The sequence below is a fragment of the Anabas testudineus genome, chromosome 6 (genome assembly GCF_900324465.2).
Source record: "Anabas testudineus chromosome 6, fAnaTes1.2, whole genome shotgun sequence".
Lineage (NCBI taxonomy): Eukaryota > Metazoa > Chordata > Actinopteri > Anabantiformes > Anabantidae > Anabas > Anabas testudineus.
Genome location: NC_046615.1, coordinates 14278746 through 14301881, shown reverse-complemented (window position 1 = coordinate 14301881; position 23136 = coordinate 14278746). Strand labels below are relative to the sequence as shown.

Genomic DNA, 23136 nt, shown 5'->3' with positions numbered 1-23136 from the left:
CTCCAGCGAGTGTGGAATTGCGCGTCCCCGCCGCCCCGCAGCGAGAAAAGAAAACCGTGAACGCGCAGCCTCTCCCATCTCTCTCCTCACCATTAAAGATACAGAAGCTCCGGGTCCCCCACCCTCAACGAAAATTCATAATTTATGATTTAGGATGTTTAATTTATTACCCCGACCCAATGATAATCTTTGACCTTATTCGGTTTTTTGGCCTATTGCCTTTTATTAAAGGAGTCAGCAAAGAGTTTCCAAAGGCACTGATGGATTTTAACTTTATTTGATTCTATAGACACAGTTTAATGCTGTCTGATTTTAGACTGATCATGAATAACAATAAAAAATAAAACCGACCTTAAAGAGGCTGAATTTGAGTCCAGTGAAAGAAAAGAAATGACATTTTGAGTCGTATTTGATTGAATTTTGTTGCCAGAGCGTTATGTCGCCCAGGAAAGAAACTCTATACTTCATTGATTATAGTGGTAAAACATATAGTTTCCTATAATTTTAACTTTACTGACTTAAAATAATCATTACTGGACATGTGTTTCAGTCCCTGACACTACGCACAGATTAGTGGTTCAGGAGACGTGTTTTCTATTGAAATGCTGCCATCGTCTGGTGTGAAACAGTATAAACTCAGCATGTCTTCCAACCACACATCAGTTTCTCATAAAAATAAATAGTTGAACTGCTAAATGAAAACAACAAACAACAGTTTAATGACACAGTGACTTTTTTTGAACACTCCTTTAACTTGCTTTTCATATCGTCCATGTTTTACTTGTTAAACAGCAAAACCAGCATTGTTAAATAAACACCTACAGAGTTCAAATCTAACACTTTGAAAGGTCTTATACTGCTGTTAATTACTAATAAATTTTGTGACAGAGCTGGAGAAAGTCTTTCAGTAGCTGAAATTTAACACAAAGTCGCCAAAACATTAGAGCCAAAAGTTAAAACCATCAGTATATGTTTCGAACACTAAATAGTTACTGCCATATTAAAAGGGTAAATGATGATCTTTCTAGAATTGTTCTGTATTTTAAAAACACTAGAGAGTCAATATATGACAACATATTTTTCTTTTCACAAAGACACTAAATTTGGCAATGCACTGCATCTTGGAAGACTTACTACGTCCAGTTGTACAAAGTAAACACAAATGTTGAAATCACAACAATATTTAGGGTGTTCTAAGAGTTTCATGTAATTTCTCTTTCACTGCGTGACGCATGGATTATGGTGCACACATGTCCAAATAAAGAACTAGAACTGTGCTCCAATCACAGCAGAGTAACTAAACTAACACTTGTGTGGTTAACATAAACACTCAAATCAACTCTGAAATGTTTAACTAAAGAACTTAAGATAAAAAAAAAAGAAAAGAATAGCACCCTTCAACAAAGACTCAGTGTGGTTATTTTATTTTTACTACCCAGAAAAAGCAGGAGCACACTTGGTGATAACATGTTGATGTCCAGTTTCCTGACCTCTAATAGACCGAGCTGTTTTCAACATGTTTGTCTCTCTCTAACCAGAAGCTTTTTTTAGTCATCGCCAGATTTTGTACAATATTTTAACAGATTTTGAGTTTTTTATACTAAACTAAATATACTAAAATATACTAAAAACTAAATATCTTTTAAGCTAATTTTGGAATATAAGACAGAGAGGTTTACTGCTACTTAATTTACATGAACACAGAATTTACTAATAATATCAGTGAAATCAAGGATGGATGACAAGAATTGTTCTGAAACATTACAGGTTAGAAGACACAAATTTGATTTGACTGGATAATATCCATACAGCAATTAAAATAAGCTTTCTTTCATTAGTTAAGGTAAGGTCCAAACTTTTTTCACAGTGTTGTTGAAGTAAATGAGGTCACAGTATTGTAATAGCTCTAATACAAAGCAAATGTAGTTACTATATGTCTAGATTTCCTAAATCCAGATTGTGCTTTGTGTATAATTGAGTTTAGCACACTATTGGCAATGTTGGCAAAGAGCAAGGCCAGAAGTTTAAAATCATTATTAATGGAGGGGATGCATCATTTACCTCACTGTGCGATTCCTAAGTGACATGATTCTCTTCCTAATATGCTTCCAGTGTAAATGTCTGGAGACCAATTTCACAGTCATTCTCATTTTCTGTTTATCTGTATCTACTGTGACAGTTCAGCACTCTGAGTTAGACAACTCATGTTTTTAGTGCAACAGGGACAGGAACATCAGCTTTCCTCAAACATGCTTTGGTTGACTGGTCAACATATAGCTTATATAAGCCTGTTCAAGTAGATTTGTCTCTTAGTTCACTCCACAGAGTGGAGTCTCTCTTTCTGGCTAAATTGAAGAGTATGAGAATATCAAATCAAGTTTTTTTTTTTAATATGACAAATAAATCACAATTTTGCCTCAAGCATCATATGACCTTTAGTCCTTAGGAAACAAAAAAAAAAAATAGAAAAAAATTGAAAGGAAAAGCCCAGAAGTAAGAGTAACAACAGATGTTGTACAGAGCAGAACAAAACAGGAAAATTGCATTATAGACATTAAGGTAAACAACATGCATGTCAGACTGACAACATTATAGTTGTGAAATTGTGACATAGAATATCAATGTGTTTTGTATTGTCATTGTAAATATAGGACAAGGGAGTGTTTTAGTAACCTGCCTATCAGACAGTGTGTGTCATAGGTTAAATAAATTGCTCTTTGTCAACAGAAAACATAAGAGTTGTAAATATAAATGCAGTCCTGTTGTCTAAGTGTGAAGGTTGTGGTTGCAGCTTTGAGTCATGTCTTCAAAGGAGAATTTTGTATTTGTATTTGTCTGTATTTTGCACATTTTGGATTCCCTCCAGCAAATTTTCCGGTTATAGAAGCACAACAGGAATTCTTGGAGTCATGAAGTTATATTTGTACTTCTCAAAACACAATAGAGACCAGAAGCTCACGGTCACCATGTCTTATCGTCTGGAACGTGGGGTTAAACCATTCAGACTCAAAGATACTGGAAATATCTTAAAATAGAACTTCAGAAAATTCTCTCAGTGATTTTATTGTGCACAATATAGATCCGAGGAATTGCCATGAAACACACCTTGACTCTTAGTTTATCCTACAGCTCCAGCAGAGAGGGCCTGGATCTAATTAAACAGAATGACTCATAACAAGTAAGAAAACATATGTAGACATTACAAACTCATTATGGTAAACCAAAACATGCTTTATTTCCCAACCTGAACTATGAATAACCTCAGCATGAAGCCATCTTTAAAAGTCAGGTGGGTGTCAACATTCTTTAAAGTGGCTTGCGGCGGAGCCATTCTTTATTCAGGGAAAAACATGTGATCAAACCTCAAAACAAAAACAACTGTAGTTGGTGGAGCCTGCATTTGGGTGGAGAGGATATTTGATTTTGTACAGTTCAGCATGTTAAGTCATTGTTTTTCCAAAGTGGGGATGACTCTATACAACCCAACGTAGCAACACTAGAGTGTAGCCATAAACATGGGCGTAAACATTTCTCTCAGGCCTTTTTTTGCTATTCCATCAGAAAATGGTTCAGAGGTGCTGTAAAACCTGCTTTCTCTGCTCTACTAGAGGGAGTTTTTTGAATCTTGAATCTTGAATCTTGAGATGCAACATCAGTCTTCCAAAAGATGTTCCCACGTCCGGTGTTTTGATGATAGTGGTGGAGAGCACTGTCTAACACAGCAGTCCAAAATCATCCAGATGTTCAACTGGGATGACATCTGGCAAAAGCCATAGTAAATGATGTACACTATTTTCAAACCATTCAGTGACTCCTTGTTCTCTGTGGGTGGGGGCATTGTCATTGTGGAAGAGACCCACAGGAAAAGAAAGACCAACCTTGTATTGACTCTTGAGATTGTGGTGAAGGATGACATATCTTACAATATCACTGTATTTAGGCTATGTAATCTCTCTATGTAACTGTTGGAAAGACTGGCTAGTTGAAATGTCATAGTAACTGAAGTTCCTGCTAAACATTTCTCCTCTTTTTTTCCACAATTTCTCAGACGTCTGTACAATATGCTGTGTAAACAATATATGAGAATCCACATGGAGCTTTCCAATCAGTTAATCTGGAAGAAAATCATGGGAACAGTTCACAACTTTCAGTGGATCCAGTGGTTTTGGTGTAATAATAAATTATAATAATACATTTATTTATAGAGCACTTTTCTAAACATATAACAAAAACACATGTAGCCCAACAAGATCAACTTGAGCAAGCACTAGGCAAACAGTGGAGAGGAAAAACTCCCCCTAGAGGAAGAAACCTCCAGCAGAACCAGGCTCAAGTTAAACAGCCATCTGCCTTGACCGGTTGGGGTGCAGGAAACAGTAATAAACAAAACAATAATACAAAACATTGTTTTGTTTGTATTGCTAATTGCCAAAGAGTCTTGTTTGTCAATTCTTCTTCTTGCGTAAACGAGATGTATGCACTAAGTCCACTAGAGTATTGAGACTTCAGATCCAGGCACAAGACAGCTTAAGCTTAAGATCCTTATGGACTGCACGTGGTTTAGTGGTTACTGTGTCTGATGATAGCATGTCCTGCTCAGGGGAAATAAAATACCATATAAAGTACGAGTGTGAACATTAATAGTATAGTTATTTTAATAGTTAGTGTAATATTTACATACATTCTTCTAACAGCAATACAAAAAATATATAAGATTTTTTAAATAAGGACACATATTGTTGGGTACATAAAACCCTGTACCAAAATAATAATCACAATGTCTAGTATTCTAAGCATGGAGCTTAAAAATGAGTGTATGCTTAAAGTACATGAATGCCTGAATCTCCTCTAATTTTCTACTCCTAAATTCAGACAAGAAAGAGGTTATTTAGTTTGGTCCCCGAAAACCTTGGAGACATGATGTCTGATCATCTTACTCTAGATGACATAGTTATCTTTGACCAGGATATGTCCTTTACTTCATACATAAAATAAATCTCTAGAACTACCTTCTTCCATCTGGGTAATATTGGTAAAAATTAGGACCATCCTGTCTCAAAGTGATGCTCAAAAACTAGTCCATGCATGTATTACTTCCAGACTAGACAATTGTAATTCACTATTATTAGGATGTCACAATAACTCCTTAAATAGCCTCCAGGTATCCAATGCAAAATGCTAAGTTTCCCGAATAGAGTTTAAAACACTTCTACTCACTTATAAAGTAAAAGTTAATAATCAAGCTCCATCTTATCTTGAAGACCTCATAGTTCCACATTTTCCTAGCAGAACTCTCCGTTCTCAGAGTGCAGGTCTGGGAGGCAGAGCCTTTAGCTATCGAGCTCTTCTCCTGTGGAACCAGCTCCCAGATCAGGTTTGGGAGACAGACACAGAAAGACTCTCTACATTTTTCATATAAAGTTTATAGTTAGAGATGGCTCAGGTGACTCTGAACCATATCTTAGTTATGCTGCTTTAGATTAGTCTGTTGTTGGACCTCTACCGACATACTGAGCTCCTCTCCCCTTCTCTTCTCTCCTCTCCTCTCCTCTCCTCTCCTCTCCTCTCCTCTCCTCTCCTCTCCTCTCGTCCATCCATTTAAATGCTACCATTGCGTGCCACTAATAGTTGTGCTTCCTGCTCTCTGTCTCCCTCTCTCTGTTCTCCTCTGCAGGTATCCTCGGCCACTGAGCTGAGTTGTGGTGCAGTTGTCTTGGTCTGGTTCCTAAATGTTGTTATAATATTAATAAACCATGAGCAGATTTTTAATAGACATTACAAAGCCAATTCTCCAACAGTATGTTTGAGCTTGAAACTGTTACTTGTAGCAACAGTGATTACTTGACAAAAAGTACAATTTTCATTGCGTGCAATTCAAATGGCTCCCTACCACTGTCACAAATATGCGGTCAAACAAAACAGGGAAGTTCAGTGAGGGTCCCTTGGTGCCTCCACCCTTCCCTTAACAGATACACTTTCTGTCAACAGTTCACTGGATTTAGACACAGAGGAAATTCAAAGGACATTTACTCCTAATTTTTTTTAACCCAATTGGACCAATGAGCTGCAAGCTGGTCTCAGCCAGCATCCTTTTTACACCTTCTAATTTTCCCTTTTCTTAAGTAGTCCTGCAATTAATCATTAAAGTTTTTCAGTCCAAACTAATTTAGACGTTAGAGAAGCAAGGTTGTGAAAAAACAAGTTTGCAAGGCTTGCTCATACTGAGATTAAATCTGGGTGGGAGAGGAGACTTGGGACTTGTGATAGTGGGAAGGATCATCAACACTGTGGTGTTATTAAGCAAGGCCCTTAGCAACCAATAGCTCCAGTGGAGTTGCTCAGTGAGCAGTAATACTGTGCAGTCTCCAGGTGTTAAATGTGCATAACTTGCGATCAGAGGTTACTCACACTGAAATCTTTGGATAAATATAGGCTGAAAGTTATCTCATTATCAGCTGATCTTAACAAACACCATTAGGCATCATTAAGGCGTCTCGAATAATTAAATCAGTCAATCAGTGCTGACCAGTTGGGGTGCTTTCCCACTCCATCACAACAACCTCTTCCTGTTCTGGCCTCTCTTAGCTGCAGCACATTCCTGTAGATTCGAAACAAACGTTCACACCAGGAGAGTTCTTTTTTAAACCGTTCAGTTGCAAAGTTTGTTGGTTTTTCATTGAGCTTCAGTACCACCTGCATCCTGACATAACAAGTGAAGGCAAAGTGCCTTCAGCGGTTGATGCTGCTTTTTACAAAGTAAGGTTTTAAGCAATGGAAAGACCCTTCAAAGTAAGATGTGGTATGAAGGTTAAATAGTTAAATGCACACACTATCTAAAAATCCCTAACATTATTATAGTCACTCCGTATGTGATCCATGCTATCTCCAGCACAATAGTGGAAGCATGATTTCTGTCAGTAGGGAAATAGTTTCTTCTATACACATGTGGTTGGTCTTGAAGATGATATGTTTTTACCACTTTGGTGTAGTCCTTCTCTTTGGAAACACATTTGTAGGTGCCATAGTTGTCTTCTGTCACATTAGGGATGAGATGTAGGCAGTTGGACTGCATTTGCATACAAGGGCTGATATGATCGCTGTGCTCCCATGTGTACACAGCATGATACGAGTCTATAGGACATGACAGGTAGAAAGAGATATGCAGGGGGACTGAATGAACTGTGCTCAAATCCACTGGAGATTCTGAAACTGTGTCCCTCTTCTTTCGCATTACTTGCTTTTGATCTAAAAGAAGAAGAATAAAATAACATTAAACATGTAAACAAACTTTTGAAAGCCTTTTGAAGAAGTGTAGTTTAAAACATGGGGTTACCTTCTGAGGAGCACACAGATATTTGTCCATTCTTTACATTCTGAATAGCCCCACTGTGAAAAAGGAAAACAGTTTCATATTGTAAAATGTAACGTGAACTAAAGGCTTGGTACAAATGGTGTTCACACTTACGGGACTGTCGGAGTGCATCCAGAATTAGTCCAGGCACAGTATGGATCCCGGGCCAGAACACAATCAGAGCAGGAGCTGTTGTACTCCTGACATCTTTGGAGGTCGACAAAGGAGATTTTCTCTGAAAAACCTACAACTAACTTTCTCTGCACAAAGAAAGACAAAAACTTTGGTTTTAATTTCAGCCAACACAAACAGATTTTGTAGCTACTTAAATGAAGTGCAGCAAGTTTCTAAGTTTAAAACCTTTAACATTTTTTTGTGTGGAACATATTGGAACAAAACGGGTCTATACACAGCCTGGTAATTCTGAGAAACATTAGTATCGAACTCGTGCTTGTCTTTATCTAAATTTGAAAGAGCTGTACCTTTTTAGAATCAAGTTTCATTGATTGTATGGTTGAAGTGCTGGAGAGTTGAGTTTCAGAGATGATGAATGGTTCAGATCCAGCTTCTAAGACTTTATGTATCTTCCCCGAATCTGTTGGAAAAGCACACAATCACTGACCTACAATGAATTATATTTAGCCCCTAGTAGAGACTATAAACAATGCTTGATTACAGGCCAAATCAACACAAAGGCACAAATAGCAATACAATAACAACACAAAGTAGTGGTGACCCTCTATATGATTCTAGCAGCTGGTATTTCTTCCCAAAAATAACATACCAGTGGCTAAAAGAAGAACATTATACAACTGCTGGTCCGCTGCTCTGACTTGGTCCACAGTTATCTTGGTGTAGTTGTGGCTGCTTGTATAAAATGGGGCTGTGTTGTGCACAGATTGAACCCAGTCGGTCATTTCTGGATAATCCTTCACCACATTGACGGTGGCAAGTGGCAGACTCCTGCTGTTCTTAACACACTGAAAGATACATAGGTACAAAGTTGTTTTTTCAGTCTGTATTCTGTAGGGAATAAGAACATAAACTAAATGTTTACAGGACAAGTTAAGCAAATCTCTTACAGAAAGGTATACATAACTGAAGGCAACTGAATTTGTATTAAAACAAATCAAGCAGCAAGCTGTAAGGCAGGGCTTGGTTTTCTTACATAACAGTACAACAAGTCCTCAACTAAAAGCAAAACTAGCCAATGGTATAAATTGTTTACAGCATAGGCAGGAACATCTGCAAATCAATGTTTGTGTGTCCCTGAGACTTAGTTCTAAGGCCACTGTAGGGAAGGAAACTCTGAGCCACATTTGATGAGAGACGAAATGCAGACACATATTTTCCATGTTTCCACCCATTTATGTAATGGGTTCATGCATGGTTTTAACCTACAGTGATACTCAGACACAACACATATGACAACACATGTCTGAATCTGTAAAGTGAAGTTTGAAGCCATGGAAACAAAAATAAAAACATTTAAGTGGAAGTATTTTGTTGCTGTAAATAAGATAACATAACTTACAGTTCCTGGTCTTGGTTTGGGAATGTCTCTGTCGTATCCCTTGAAAGTTGAGTTCTCAAATATGTCTTCAATCACTTCTATGGTGTAGATGCAAACTGCTGTGGAGTTCCTAGAGGTGAAACAAGACAAGTAAGCTTAGTGTGAATGTCCCCTGGTGAAAATGGTTCCAGCTACACGTAGTTTAGGTTTTTAATTGCCTTATAAATAAAATAATGGCCAATAAGGTTTGGCCATCTGATAAAATTTAGTTGATGCATAAGGAAAGGTTTTATTAGTTGGAGGTCCTATTCTGTCATCATTATCAAATGAACCTGACTAATGGGAAATATGAGAATCTGCAGAATAAAGTGCTGGCAATGCAGCATCCAGGGTCAAGCAACATTAACGATGAGTGATGTGATTATTTCTTCCTTCCTTTCATACTTAACTACCTGGCCTTACAGTGACGGAGCAAACAGGTTGTGGGTCCCAGAAGGGATGTAGGAAGCAGATGGCACAAGTTATACTTTGTCAGAGATAAAAAGAATAACGAACTGTGGAAGCCAAAGTTTTTCGACCATCTGTATTATTTACTAGAGCAAAAACAGATCATATTACATCAAGAGGCAGCAAAAGGGGATTAATAAGGTACCTGCACCTTCCCTAGTTATAAAAATGTTTGAAAACTGCAGGTACTACACATTCGTGATTTGCCTCTTCATATCTCTGCAGATGACAGTGTTACTAAGTACATCATCTAGTGTTACTAAGTAGATCACCTAAGCAGAGACAGCCATCATAGCACAGTGAAAGTGGTTCTTAGCAATGGTTTATTATTTATGACAAGAAGGAAGCATTTCTAGAGTTCAAAACCAAGTTGAGAAGTTATGAGAGCATGAAGTGCATGTCTCAACCACTAAAGTGAAGAGAAAAAGAAAGTAAGAACCCCTGAAGAAAACCTGCTTCAACAGTGGCCAGAAAATTCACAGGTCCTTGGCGTGTCCCACCCTACATGAAGAATAGAGGCAGAGTTCAAAAGATTTCAGGAGACTTTGAAGCTGGGAAAACATCTTTTGGAGTTGGCTGAAGGAACAAGAAGAAGTGGTGTCCCACAGAGGTGATGTGGAGATCTGCCAAATAGGCAGCTGTGGGTTTGTCACTTTTGACTTGAAAAGGCATTAAACATCAAAACCTTATTTGTTCTATCAGAATGGGACCACGGAAAGAAATAAAAGGACGCTTATAATATTAGTGCATTCTAATTGAGAGCAACCTAAAAAAAGATTTAAGAACATAAGCTATAATGACAGCTGTAGTAATCCACAAGTGTTACGATAGACCTGTAGGACAGACTCCTCAGTGCAGAGAGGAAAAAAAGCTGATCTGTCAAGGATGACAATGTCTGGATAAGTGTGCTACGCATACAAACAGAACAAGAACTAGTCGGACTCCAGGTGTGAAAACAGCTCATCGTGCTTTCCGAGACAAAGGGCGAATCCTTAAACACAGACAGAGTTGAAATTATTAAAGATGATTTTCACAGGACGAGATTTGGATCTGTCAAGACAAAAGCCATAAGAGCAGATCAAAGTGCAAGTACACATGGATTTTCTCAGAGAAAATGATCCTTTCATTTTTTATCTACTGCTGTCAGTGGCTGTACATCAATAAAGACAATATAAAAAGATCCAAAGTACACAGGCCAAATATGTTAAATTGGCGTGGCAGCTCAGTATGACACCAGATGGATGTTAGCGTGTTGATAAGCTGTAAGTTGATAGTAACTGGACAAATCCCTGTTTGGTCTGAAATTTGTAAAGATGGCTGAACAGTCATGTCATTGTATCTATATGAAACAAACCTGAAAGTGAAACAATAATTCTGGTAATTTGAGTTGATGATCTGATATCGCGGTTTAAGATGGCTCACTCCGTGATGCGAAGGACATGTTGAAGATAAAGGGCAGTAATATACTGTATGTGCAGGGCCTGATTTAGTTAGGTACCTATCAGAGCCAAAAGAACATCACTGATTAGCTGCCGAACAAGTTGACATGTAGGGGCAATAAAAATTAAGTTACGTTTGAACTAAAGGGAAGAAGAACTCAGTCTTGTAGCATATACTGATGCAAATGGGGCAGCAGATCAAAATGACAGACAAAGCACAACAGGCTATTGATTTAGAGTAAATAAAATGGGTCTATTGTTTGATGGAAAGAGCCAATGGCAGCATTATTTACTGGTGAGGCAGAAGACAATGCACCACCCAAGACAGTCTGTTTCTTTTACAATTATTTACTGGGATGGATAAGGATTATAAATAGGCACATGGAAAGTATATGAAGATAAGTAAGTTGCAATTATTCTATCAAAGACCCCAGTTTGTTGACATCAAGTATGATTTAATCTGGTCTGTACAGATGGCAAAATACCCACTGAATGATATCCCACAGAAACAGGATTTCAGCTGTTTTGACTAAGCCTGTAACTAAGTTCAAGGTTATAAAGATTATGAGTTATATGTTTGTGAAATGCAACATGTGACATTTGAAATAGGCCATGTTTTATGTGCTGTACTGGGTATGATCTTTACAGAGCAAGTTAATCTATAAGGCAAAGGTTAGTTGGTGTTTGCTCTTATGACGATATCGTTATTAAATGTACCTGTGACTGGAAAAAAAGCAAGAGTAATAAAGTGCACGGAGCCAGTCTCCTGATTCAAGCAACACAGACGATGAGTGATGCGATTATATAAATACAGTAACTACCCAGCATTTCCTGCCAGTGACAGTGCCAACAAAGATCAGCTCCCTTAACTGTAGATCAAACGTGGTTAGGACAGGATCATCGGGTCACGTGTTTGGATAATCGGTTCAAACTGTTAAAAGTGGCCTGAATTCAACAAGGCATGTCTCGTGTTCTACTTTAGGGACACCACCTATTTCTACAAAAATCAGTTTAGGTGTCAGGGGAAGTTCCAATTAAAGCCTGAGACAGAAAATTAATAACACAAAGGCAGGTTCGAAGCAGGGGGCATTAAGTTTCATAGAGTCTCCGGCTGGACAGAAAAAATCAAATGAAATGATCTTAATGTGGGAATTGTGATAAATGTCAGGCTCTTCTGTCTTTATCTTTAGTTAATTGGTTTTATAATAAACCTTTACACTAAAATGGACAATCATGAGAGTCTCCTAATGTGACCATAAAAATATTTAGTTTGAGTTTTCTCATCGTCAACAAAACTGATTCTGATGTTTTAAGTTTGATCGTGGTGTTTTGTTGCTGCTTAATTGCTGATAATAAATGAAGGAATAGTGTCTAACCAGCTGCTTGTGAAGAGAGCATAGACTCTAGTGTCGTGCCAGTCGTCAGCATGCATCACATATATGTCCTGGAGACGATTGAAATACAGGGACTCCTCCGGAAATCCACAGACAAGGCGGGCCTTGAGAAAAGACGTCCACATGTTTTGGAAGAATCTTTTTGATCCACCTTCATCTACCTGCAAAATAAATCCAACTCATTACTCCAGGAAGAATGAAGGAAGACTGAAATTAATAAACTGAGGCTAATTTTGGACTAAGGATTTGAAAAACCAATAACTGTAGGGGGAAATTGCTGTTTATTTAGTAAAGAAAGAGGAAGCTTGATTTGTTAATGTATGTGGTGGGAATAACCCTGATGCACTAATCAAACCCTTTATGTGTACATTTGTCAAAGCCTGGCATTGTCCTCTCAAACCCTTAGCATATCACTCGGTCCAGTAAATTTCCATCATGTTGTATTTAGATGCAAGCAAATAACTAATGTCATATGAGTTAATATTATCCACAATGACCTCAATAAGCCCTCAATATGAGCATATGAACAATTCATTACTAATGAAACATTAACTGCTGACAGGCATTTCAGGTAGAGCAGATAATCTAACCTGACATGACAGTACAGCCATTTTAATGTACAGTGTAGTTATTTGAAAGGTTACTACTCACGTTACTAAAACAAGATTTCGATTGCTCTTAGCTAGATAAAGAAGATTTTTACTAACATAAGCTGAGTCAAGTGTCCAGCATACCTTACAAACTCTGGCAACCCTGGATATCCATGGGTCAGCTTCTGGGCTGTGGTCCGAGTTCTTTTCACGGAAGAATACGTAAATTTTCTCATTGTCAGGGTCTTGTTTTCGCTTCACCCAGGATGCAGAGATGAATGTGGGCTCTGTAACAATAGGAGGATATGTTTATCAAAGTCTGCCACAGCACAGTGGTATGTCAGCTATGGCACACAGGGTACAGCATGTGAAACAGAGATGAATCATGGAAAAGCGACACAAACACGTCTCTCTGTGAGGAAAAAAATATAATTCTGTTCATGTTCATCGCTTTCAGTAATATTAATTCTTGCTGTTCATGTGATCTTTTTGAATTTTATTTGTTTTGCTGTCAGAGCATAATACCAATAGATTTCAAGCTAATTATCATGCATTATAAATGGACCTCCATCATTTAACCACCTGTGACCCAGCTGTCATACATCCAGACATTGGTTCTTCTGCCTGCTTTTCTTCTGAATTGTAATGAACTTCCATCATTATCCAACGGTGCTGCTGCATACAGATCTTCCCCTAAAAATAGCAAAGACACATTATGTAAAGATGAGCAGAATTATTTTAATTTATTCAGTACATATCAAATCACCAGCTTGCCAAGTTTGGTATCACACATGATTTCACATGGTTATATAAGTCTGCAGTTCTGATTCATATTGTTAAAACTTTGATACACAGTTATGCAAGAAGCTGAACTGTACAACACATACCTACTGTAATCGATAGAGAGTTCTGGGTGTACATGAATGGAGAAATGCCCATCCCTTCGTAGCTTTCCATAGTCTCACGAGATTGATTGTTCACTGATGGAAACTGCAGAACCACAGAAAGACAACACTCAACACCAGCCACCTGACACAGCATCTAAATAATTAATTAAGTCTGCTTAATTAAAGTTTAAGTAGAACCACAGACACTTCAATAAAGAGCTCCAACTTTTACTCAGCTCAGCTCTGCTGCCGGCCACAAAAATAGCAGTGTGACAGACAGATTACATTAAATGTAAGACTCTCAAAACACTCACAAGTTTCCAGCATTGTGGTTTGTGTCCATTTGTTCCACAGACAAACAGGCTGTCCTGAAACATCTCAATGACGGTGATGACGTTTTCACAGGGACCCTACAACACAGAGCCATAATTTAGCAAACTTGCTGTTCCGTCATTTGTGATAACGTTAATTATCCTTTTCTTGTTACGTACCTCTTGGCACTGCTCTTGTCCTGTTGTTTTTAGAGGAAATTCCTACAGAAAAAAAAAAAGATTTAGTAGATAAATTCAACACATTTGTTGTGCTTTTTTTGGAGGAGAGAAACAGGAAAATCTCAATTTAAACTCTCTTTATCGCCTTTATAACGAGCAAGAATGCTGTGTTTCAAACTTGCCAAAACAAAAGTTGCTGTTGGCATGATGAACATTTACAAAATGTTTAAACCAGCTGGAGGATGGATAAAAAGAAAACATCCACATTTCTGTATTGGGCAACACCTTTTTCAGTCAAGATAAGCCTAGGATTGTAGCTTCTTCAGCTGCTCATGAAGCCAGCTAACACCCATTGGTGAACTGAGGATCTAGCCTGATGTATGTCTTATGTTTCTCAGAACATAGATCAATAATTATTAGTCTATAACTTATTCATTCTTCAGAGAGAAGAAACTGAACAAGCGGTGCAGGTGTTTTCTGATCTGCTGGATCTGGAGTGTCCTATTATATTATCCTGTGTGTCACAGTGGCCTGTCTCTGACGTGTCCTCTATTATTCACTTAATCAGCAGCTTGAAGCTATACAATAGCTGGTTTGAGGTGTCTGTCTGTGGGCTCTGCCACAGCCATCTGTTTACAGCAGCATCTCTTGCTCAGAGCTCGTCAGTAAGCCATGAGACAGACATGATAAAGATCATGTAGACTAAATAATGTGTGAGAAAATAAACTATAAGAATCGGAAACACTGGTTAAATGCTGTAGAGAAACACCCACCTCTGTGAAATTATAGTTATCCACATCAAGTTTTAACACAAAATCAGTCCCACCAACATACAGCTCCCCAGAGTCCTCATCATAGAAGAACACGGTGTGATTTTGATTGAGTCTGTGTTTAAATTCACCACTGACTATATCTGAGGAAAAAAACGACACATTGGATTTTAGATTTTACAGGCTGTTAGTGAAGGTCACACTGAATAACAGTAAAGACTGTATTGTGCTTCAGAGACTTAGCGGGATGAACAGGATTAAAAGACAGGATTTACCCTGTTACTATTCTGAGACAGACATTTCTTTTTAACACGGTTACATCTATAAGGTCGCAGAATAATTTCAAGCCAATAATAACAGTGAAAATGGACAGGTGAACGTACCTTTGGTCAACAGTCTGGGGCTATTTCCAGATCCAAGAGTCGGTGCGTCATTCAAAACAACACTGAGGATCAGTTGGAAATGTCCAACAAGCCACACATAAATTAAAACAAATGGTCCCATTTTGTGTCTTAAAGCGTGAGTCTGTGTCGTTTGATCGACTCTGGACGCTGTCGGTCCAGTTGATCTTTTCGGTCCACCCCCGAGTGACGTCACGTAGCTACATCTATTTATACTGTCGTTCAGCGGTGTTTTACAAATAGGTGTTAAAAACAGACAAATGATACATAAACCGGTGAGTTGGGATAAAACAAGATCAAGAGTGAAGTGAAGGTTAAAGCATCGTAAAAGTCGTTGAATCTGCCCTAAAGTAGCTCAGCGTGACGGGGGGGTGCACCTGATTTCTTTTTTCTTTATTTCTTTAAAATGGCAAATTTTGCTTTTGCCCAGATTGTCCGTGTCATAATGGTCATAAAAGCAAATAGTGAGTACATGCATGAAGTAAAACAAACTTTGCCTAAGGGAAATAATCTATCTATCTATCTATCTATCTATCTATCTATCTATCTATCTATCTATCTATCTATCTAATTTACATAAAGAGGAGACGAGGAAGTCTCAGACTGTTACTGACTCACTATGGATATGAAACAATATTTCCAAAGTGATACGTATTTCCTTTTACGGTGAACCAAAGCGTTCTTCCTCATTAACAGCAATATAAAAAGAATGACTGACCACTTAAAGTTGTATGTGCTATAGTCCATCATCTTTTGTATGAGGGTTTTTAGTGAACCTATTTCATGTTGTTATTACAAATTAAGCTGGATCCAGAATGTCTCTGCCAATAACAAAGGATCTTCTGGCATAGCTAACTTGTTAACAATTATGAATTTGGCATTTGCCCAGATTTGTCAATAAATTCCACAAACTTTACATCAGACCAAACATATGCTATTTTTGTTATTGTAACTAAGAGATAACTATGAATGAGGTGATAAAATAATAAAAAGTATTTTTATTTTTACTTTATTTACTCAACACTAGCCCCGCCCCGTCCCGCCCCGCTCCTCTATCGTCCAATCAGATGAGAGGAAGACAATCCTCTTCCTGTTCACTTTCCTGCAGACACTCAGCTGACTGCTAGCCATGGTAAACATGTTTAATAATTGTGTTATTTTACAGACGTTTGCTTTTTTAGAAGCTAGAGTCTTTAGAGGGCATTATGCCGCATCATGTATAAATGCCTGGACTAATCGGGTTTTATCATTTACTCAACATTTTTGCTGTTAAGTCCGTTTTTATGTATCGCTAGCATCTAAGCTAGTAGCCTAATGATAGCTTGCTAATGTGAATCTAGCACTATGGTTCTGGGGAGATGCTTCAGATTTTATACTTATATATATCAAATATATATGACTGCCTTGTCTGTTGTAGCGGTTCCGTTTCTGTGGAGATTTGGACTGCCCAGATTGGGTGCTTGCCGAAATTAGCACCTTAGCAAAGATTGTGAGTATTTATAAATGTTCCACACTGTGTCAATAAATTAACTTAATGCATTTTAGTGTGAGTGTGTATTCGTTTTTATAATAATACATGTGTGTTCTTCCTAATGAATGTGACAGTCAAGTGTCAAGATGAAACTCCTGTGTGCTCAAGTGTTAAAGGATTTGCTTGGGGAAGGCATTGATGTAAGTGTATAAATACATGTTAAATTTATTGCACATAGCCTGTTTTTACTCATACTACATCACAGCTGTCTTCTGTTTTTTTTAGTATGACAAGATTTCAAAGCTTACTGCAGATGCAAAGTTTGGTAAGTCTCCCTCCTATTAGCTGCAAGAAGTATTTAAATGTATTAAACACCAGTAAATACACCAGAGATGCAGAAGCAATTTTTTAGCAATGTTACACACAAAAAAGATCCTCTTGTGCGGTTCATAGTATATGTGTTTAATGTGTAAGCAGCATTTTACTGCACTATCTGTAAAAATGCAGTATGTTTTCAAAGCTGACCATGATCGGCACAGTAACTAGTACTTCATATGTGGATTAAATATATTTACTGTACTGTATAAACTTCTGTACTGTACTTTCAAGTATGTCATAAAATAGTTACTGGACTAATTATTTACTTTTTTATATTCCAATGCTGCTGATACTGCATGCAATACTGTTTTATGTTATATATAAGATGATAAAATCCATCCATCTTGCAGAGAAAGGAGACATCAAAGCTAGTGTGGCAGTGCTCAGCTTCATTTTATCCAGTGCAGCTAAGCATGATGTTGATAGTGAGTCTCTGTCCAGTGAGCTGCAGCAGCTTGGTCTTCCTAAAGGTTCGTCCACTGGGCTTTTCCATGTTTGGTATAAAAGTTTTAATTATGTTGTATAAATTGTAGTCTCTAGTGCACACACGTCTTTCCATGCTTCAGTTTCTGGTTATTATTAACTAATAACCACACCAGTTTCTTTAACTCTGTGTACTTCTAAGTTTAGCACACAGGGCTCTCAGTCAACCCCAGGTTCCTGAACACGGAATTGGATATGTGCAGGATCTTTATTTTGAAACTGCCATGAAACTGAGTATGACCTCTAGCATATGAAAATAAAATATACAAGAAGCACTATACATCCTTGGTCACAAACAATTGCCTCATCTCCAGAAACACACAGATGAGATCACATTGTGCTATTGTTAGAGCTTATTCCCTAGATAATTGACTATTGTGTAATTGATATGTGGTATGACCTGTACTCAGCTGGTACTTGAAAGCCAAGGACAGTGCAGACTGGTGCTGTGTGGCTTTTGTTCATTCATGTTGTAGAATAATTATAGTTCCCTACCATCCACTTTATTTGAAAGATGTTAACTATTTTTACTACTTTGTGGGTTTTTTTCTCTCTCTGATCAATCAATGTTGTTTATTGCAGTCTTTGTACTTCTGTTGATAGTGTGTAGACTTTTATGGGATTGTGTTTTCTGCACGCTTAAAATGAATCTTGACTATTAATGCCCACAATCATTTTTTTAGAACACACAACAGGGCTTTGCAAATCATATGAAGATAAGCACTCTGCACTGCAAGACAAGCTAAGAGAGACAAGCCTGAGATGTAAGTATTTCTTTGTATTTTGCCTTTTCCCGTGATAGATGCACAAATTCCAGATCATCAGTGCTGTCTTTTGTTTGACTGCTGACTGTGCCTTTTATTTTTGTTATATAATGAATTGCAGTGGGACGACTGGAGGCTGTATCCTGGCGCGTTGACTACACACTAAGCTCCAGCGAGCTGAAAGAGGTGAATGAACCAATGATTCAGCTTAAACTGCAGGCACAAGGTGCAGAGTCAGGCTCTGCTGAAACCACAGTAGTCTCAATTGCTGCTGACAAGTTCAGAGTCTTGCTTGCAGGTCAGTCCTACATTTTGTAAAATCAGTTATTTTTATTAGCCAGAATTACACTGTGCCAACTCTTTTTCTATGTGTGTCTTTTACAGAGCTGAAACAAGCCCAGACTATGATGAATGCACTATAATGAAGAATGGACAATGGAGAGATCTCATTGTCAAAGAGCAAGATATAAATTATGCTGATAGACTGCCGAAAGTGCCATGCAGGATGTTTTCTGTGTGAATTTTGACATTCTGAATGGTTATATGAGTTATTTTGTTGTTTTATCTATGCTGGAAATGTGTGATGTATTACTAAAGAAAAATTACCCTACTTAATTTTCATAAATTATTGTATAGTACCTAACACATCTTGATTTGATTGATATTGATCATTTGTCTCAAACTTTTTTTTTTTTTTAATAAATGAAAATATAAGACATTTGTTTGTTTTGTTGTTTAAGCCACGCCTACAAATCCCATTATACACCGGAAATAACTGTTCATCATGTCGTGTTTCTTATGTGCATTTGCTAGAAAAATAACGATGACTTTGTTATTAGGCAACGAATTATTTGATAACATGACAAAACTATGCACATAAATTAGACACACGTGAAAATCCGTAGAATACAAATCGCAACTGAGTTCTCGCGATATTTCGAACGACGGTAATGTTACGCAACTTGTTTAGTAAGAAGCGTGTGGTGAAATCTCCGGGTTGGTGCTGTACCTGCTTGTAACATCGCTGCAGAGATTAGAGAGATCTGAGCAAAGCTGCAGGTGTGTAATATGTCATCTGGGCTTTGCCTGATAAACAGTCTGGTTTGTCACTGGCGAAGCTTATTTCCTGGTTTGAGTTTGAATCATTCATGTCTTAAGCTGATAAGAAGCGCAACCTGTGTGTCGACACTGATCCCTGTGTGCTGTTTGCGTTTTTATGGCTTAAGAAATGTAGAAACAAAGTTTTGTTGAGCAACATGTGTGTTTGTTTGCATCACTGAGTGAAGTCTAATAATTGGGTATCAAGGTGTGTTGACAATGAATGTGAGTAATGTTTTAGGATGTGCAGACTTTGTTATACAGGGGTTTTGCAGTGGTGCTTGACGTTTTCAAGGCCTAAGCCAGGATTTTATTAAATATTGTTAGTAGTTAATGTATTTATTTAACTGGGTTTAAAAGGCCCAGCTGAAATGTTTCAAAGTTGTCATGCAGTATCATTCTGGGGAATAAATGCTTACTGCACGTTTTCTATAGAGGCTTTGACATTGGATATGATTCAGCTCTTTGTTTTTCTTTAAATGTTTTCTTTCCTCAGCCACTTTGTTCCACAGTCAGCTCAATTTGTTCCAACAAAATGCCCGAGGGCCCAGAGCTCCACCTGTCTAGCCTTTATGTGAACAAAGTGTGTGATGGCGTGGTGTTCACTGGACCAGTCAGAAAATCGGAGGTCAGCAAGTGTCCTGATGTGCACTTCACCTGTGAGGCCTATCGCATCACAGCAGCTTCCAGAGGGAAGGAAGTGAAGCTCACACTGACGCCCATCAAGAGCGATGGTTCAAAACAGAGAGCGAAGCCAGGACAAGCAGACCAACCCATGGACATCGTCTTTCGCTTTGGGATGTCAGGCTATTTTCGCCTCACCACAGTGGACGAGCTTCCCAAACACGCTCATTTGCGTTTTTATACCAAAGAAAAGTCCTGCAGAGTCCTGAGTTTTGTGGACACACGCAGGTTTGGCAGCTGGCATCCCAATGGGACCTGGCAGCCTGACAGAGGGCCCTGTGTCATGTTTGAATACGAAAGTTTCAGGTTTGTAATGTTGAGTGTCACTTGTCTCATCTGCTCAATCAAAATATCACTATCCCACTGACATGTTGATACCTTTGCAGGGAGAACCTTGTGTCACACCTGTCTGATCGCGTGTTTGATCGGCCCATCTGTGAAGTCCTCCTCAATCAGAAGTACTTCAACGGTATCGGGAACTATCTGAGGGCTGAAATCCTGTACAGGTCATAAACAAGCAGCATTATCCTATCTACTCTGCAGTATGCAGCTTTAATTGAACACAGGAAAGGTTGGATAGAGAATCTCTAAGTGATGTTGCTGCATTTATTAATTTACAGCAGATTTTCTGTGGGTTTGCTCTAGTCTGTTGAGTGAAGGTCAGATGAGTGAGCTGTTTGAAATCTCTGTAAAGGAATGTTCCTGTGAGATTATAGTTTGAAGAAGGTTTTGTTTTATTGGAAATGACGCCCAAAACAAGACACTGTGTTAACTTTCAAGGTCTGTTTCTCTCAGATAAAATATAAATGGCTTCTTTCAGTTTCTCACTTCCCATTGGGAGGAATAACAACACTTCGAGGTCAAAACAACCTAAAGTAGTTTCTTTGTTTTAGGTTGAACATCCCACCCTTTGTGCCTGCTAGGACTGTACTGGAAGGACTCGAAGCGCAAGATCCATGTGAAAACGAGAAGCCTGTAACAAAAAATGTCACAGGCAAAAAGGTGAAAAAGCCCAAACAGACACATACATTTATCAGATACTCTAACCACTTTGCGTCTTATAACACTGCTTTCCTTTCTGTTTTGAAAAGACTGTAGTCAAAGCTAAAAACAGAGTGGAAATGAGTGACCTGCTCAGGATGTGTCATAAGGTTCCACTGGAGGTGGTGAACCTAGGTGAGTTTACTGAGTTGGTCCACTCAACTCAAAGATTCAGAGTTTTAATTTTCAATAAAAGACTTGTGAAAAATCCCTTTGAGTTTTGACACATACTTGTGATGTAGGTGGAAAGGGCTACGACCCCGAGAAGGCAGACTACTCTGGCTTTGAAGCATGGCTGCAGTGTTACTCTGTGGAAGGAATGAAATCTGTCCAGGACCACAATGGCAGAACTATTTGGTTCAAAGTGAGTTAAAGCCTTTTATGTTTCTCTGATGATTTTACATATCACTGTTACTAAAAATGGTTTTAATTCCAGGGAGATCCAGGCCCCATGGTCCCCAAAGGTGTGTGAATCTTGAAATACATGACATTGATCATTTCATCTGAAGCATATCCAAGAATAGTCCATGCATCTGACTGAGCTGGTGTCTTTTTATGTTTATCGGACTAGATTCAAAGTCCCCCAAGGCAAAAAAGAGAGTAAAGAAAGAAGGTGACCCTGAACACACTGACAAGAAAAAGGTAAAAAGTCAACTCTGTTTTGTTTGGCCAGTAATGAACTCTACCATCACTGCTTTTAACACCAGTTTTGTTTCATTAAGGTTGCCAAGAATCACTCTGAAAGCAAATCAAAGACAAAAGGTAATTAAACAGGAAACACCAAAGAAAGAAAAGGATACACGTTTAAGGGAAGCCGGATCCAAGACAAGAAAAACTGAAAGGACCCTGGAAGTAAGCACACCACGTAGACGGAAGAGCAGTAATACAGATCCAACGACTGGTAAGCTCACAGTATTCTCTTAAAACGAAACTCCTGGAACATTTTTTTATTCTCTCCTGGAGGGGAGGTTACGTCCGTTTTAGTCTAATACTCCCTCCTGTTGCAGGTTCACTGAGGAAAAGCCGGAGAGTTGCCAAACGGAACAGCAAATAAAAATGGTCGGAGGAAAAATACTGACACAGTATGGGACAGTTTTTATAGTATCAAATATTTTTTTTATAAAACATGTTTTCTACCAAACGTCTGCAGCAATAAAGAGTTGATTGATTTGATGAAAAGTCTCTGACAACAGTGTGTATTAATTTAGTTCCTCAATAGACTGTGAGTAAAACAGATTCCACCCTATCGACGTAGGTGCCTATTGGACTGACGTCTGAATTATTGATCTGTTTACATTTGGACAAGTATATTGAATCAATTTAAGTATTTAGTTCCCTCAAGGGTCTACACCTTAACCATTTACAAATATTAGTGTAAATACAAATCAGTGACATCAAACTTCTAACCTTTGTAGTGATACTGAATTGGCTGGATTTCCACCATGTTAAATCTGGGTGGAAAACATGACAAACATAAAGATTTTAATACCACAGCAGCAGTTACGAAAATATTTTCCAGACAAGGTACTTCAACTTCCAAAAGATACAGAACGTCGAAAACCCAGCTGCAAACCTTCATATGTGTGGATGTTTGGGTGTGGAAAAATTCTCTTAGGGTAATCTGATAAAATGAAAACAAACAAAAAAAAAAGGCTAAAAAGAACTCTTATATCACTGCCAAAGAACCTGATGAACTAAAAGAACTGTACAGAACAGTATTTAAGCAAGTAAAAGGAACGCCAAAGAAGGGCAGGTCAAAGTCCAAAAACCTTGCTGCATTCTATGTACCTTGGATAAGTTTATTGCGTTCTGGTAGTCTGTTCTGTTCGGACCCAGGAGTCAGGGGTATATCATCCATAGAAAGGAAGAGACCT

General features: G+C 38.2%; 3 protein-coding genes across 4 annotated transcripts; 2 read left to right on the top strand and 1 right to left on the bottom strand.

The window, feature by feature from the left end:
- Window positions 1-5369: 5369 nt before the first annotated feature.
- Window positions 5370-15512, bottom strand: sema7a (semaphorin 7A). The gene is made up of 14 exons (XM_026365915.1): window positions 15326-15512; window positions 14946-15085; window positions 14173-14214; window positions 13996-14091; window positions 13682-13784; window positions 13377-13487; window positions 12939-13081; window positions 12187-12365; window positions 8886-8994; window positions 8136-8331; window positions 7834-7946; window positions 7466-7611; window positions 7334-7386; window positions 5370-7245 (listed from the first exon to the last, which is right to left on the bottom strand). The coding sequence occupies exons 1-14, from the start codon at window positions 15444-15446 to the stop codon at window positions 6830-6832; spliced, it is 1968 nt and encodes a 655-aa protein (XP_026221700.1). The 5' UTR covers window positions 15447-15512; the 3' UTR covers window positions 5370-6829.
- Window positions 15513-16419: 907 nt separating this feature from the next.
- Window positions 16420-19086, top strand: commd4 (COMM domain containing 4). The gene is made up of 8 exons (XM_026365575.1): window positions 16420-16475; window positions 16761-16832; window positions 16949-17014; window positions 17100-17139; window positions 17543-17662; window positions 18359-18439; window positions 18561-18737; window positions 18824-19086. The coding sequence occupies exons 1-8, from the start codon at window positions 16473-16475 to the stop codon at window positions 18859-18861; spliced, it is 597 nt and encodes a 198-aa protein (XP_026221360.1). The 5' UTR covers window positions 16420-16472; the 3' UTR covers window positions 18862-19086.
- A 165-nt stretch (window positions 19087-19251) lies between these two features.
- On the top strand, window positions 19252-22435 carry neil1 (nei-like DNA glycosylase 1). Of its 2 annotated transcripts, none has more exons than XR_003299128.1 (10): window positions 19252-19498; window positions 20034-20527; window positions 20608-20727; window positions 21115-21223; window positions 21313-21397; window positions 21505-21626; window positions 21699-21726; window positions 21834-21904; window positions 21985-22163; window positions 22270-22435. XR_003299128.1 is itself a non-coding variant. In XM_026365574.1 (10 exons), the coding sequence occupies exons 2-10, from the start codon at window positions 20073-20075 to the stop codon at window positions 22314-22316; spliced, it is 1200 nt and encodes a 399-aa protein (XP_026221359.1). In that variant the 5' UTR covers window positions 19252-19498; window positions 20034-20072; the 3' UTR covers window positions 22317-22435. The 2 variants fall into 2 exon arrangements, 1 of the variants encoding a protein (XP_026221359.1); XM_026365574.1 differs by having other exon boundaries at window positions 21834-21911; window positions 22008-22163.
- Window positions 22436-23136: the final 701 nt, after the last annotated feature.

What these genes read in the sequence shown, in the direction of transcription:
- commd4 (XM_026365575.1), top strand. An exon ending in TTAGCACCTTAGCAAAGATT is followed by an intron (nt 16,833 to 16,948) that starts GTGAGTATTTAT and finishes TGAATGTGACAG; the next exon opens with TCAAGTGTCAAGATGAAACT. An exon ending in AAGAGAGACAAGCCTGAGAT is followed by an intron (nt 18,440 to 18,560) that starts GTAAGTATTTCT and finishes AATGAATTGCAG; the next exon opens with TGGGACGACTGGAGGCTGTA.
- neil1 (XM_026365574.1), top strand. Translation starts at nt 20,073, where the DNA reads ATGCCCGAGGGCCCAGAGCTCCACCTGTCTAGCCTTTATGTGAACAAA. An exon ending in ACTGGAGGTGGTGAACCTAG is followed by an intron (nt 21,398 to 21,504) that starts GTGAGTTTACTG and finishes CTTGTGATGTAG; the next exon opens with GTGGAAAGGGCTACGACCCC. An exon ending in GCAGAACTATTTGGTTCAAA is followed by an intron (nt 21,627 to 21,698) that starts GTGAGTTAAAGC and finishes TTTTAATTCCAG; the next exon opens with GGAGATCCAGGCCCCATGGT.
- sema7a (XM_026365915.1), bottom strand. Translation starts at nt 15,446, where the DNA reads ATGGGACCATTTGTTTTAATTTATGTGTGGCTTGTTGGACATTTCCAA. An exon ending in CCCCAGACTGTTGACCAAAG is followed by an intron (nt 15,086 to 15,325) that starts GTACGTTCACCT and finishes TTTTTTCCTCAG; the next exon opens with ATATAGTCAGTGGTGAATTT. An exon ending in GGATGCACTCCGACAGTCCC is followed by an intron (nt 7,387 to 7,465) that starts GTAAGTGTGAAC and finishes CCTTTTTCACAG; the next exon opens with TGGGGCTATTCAGAATGTAA.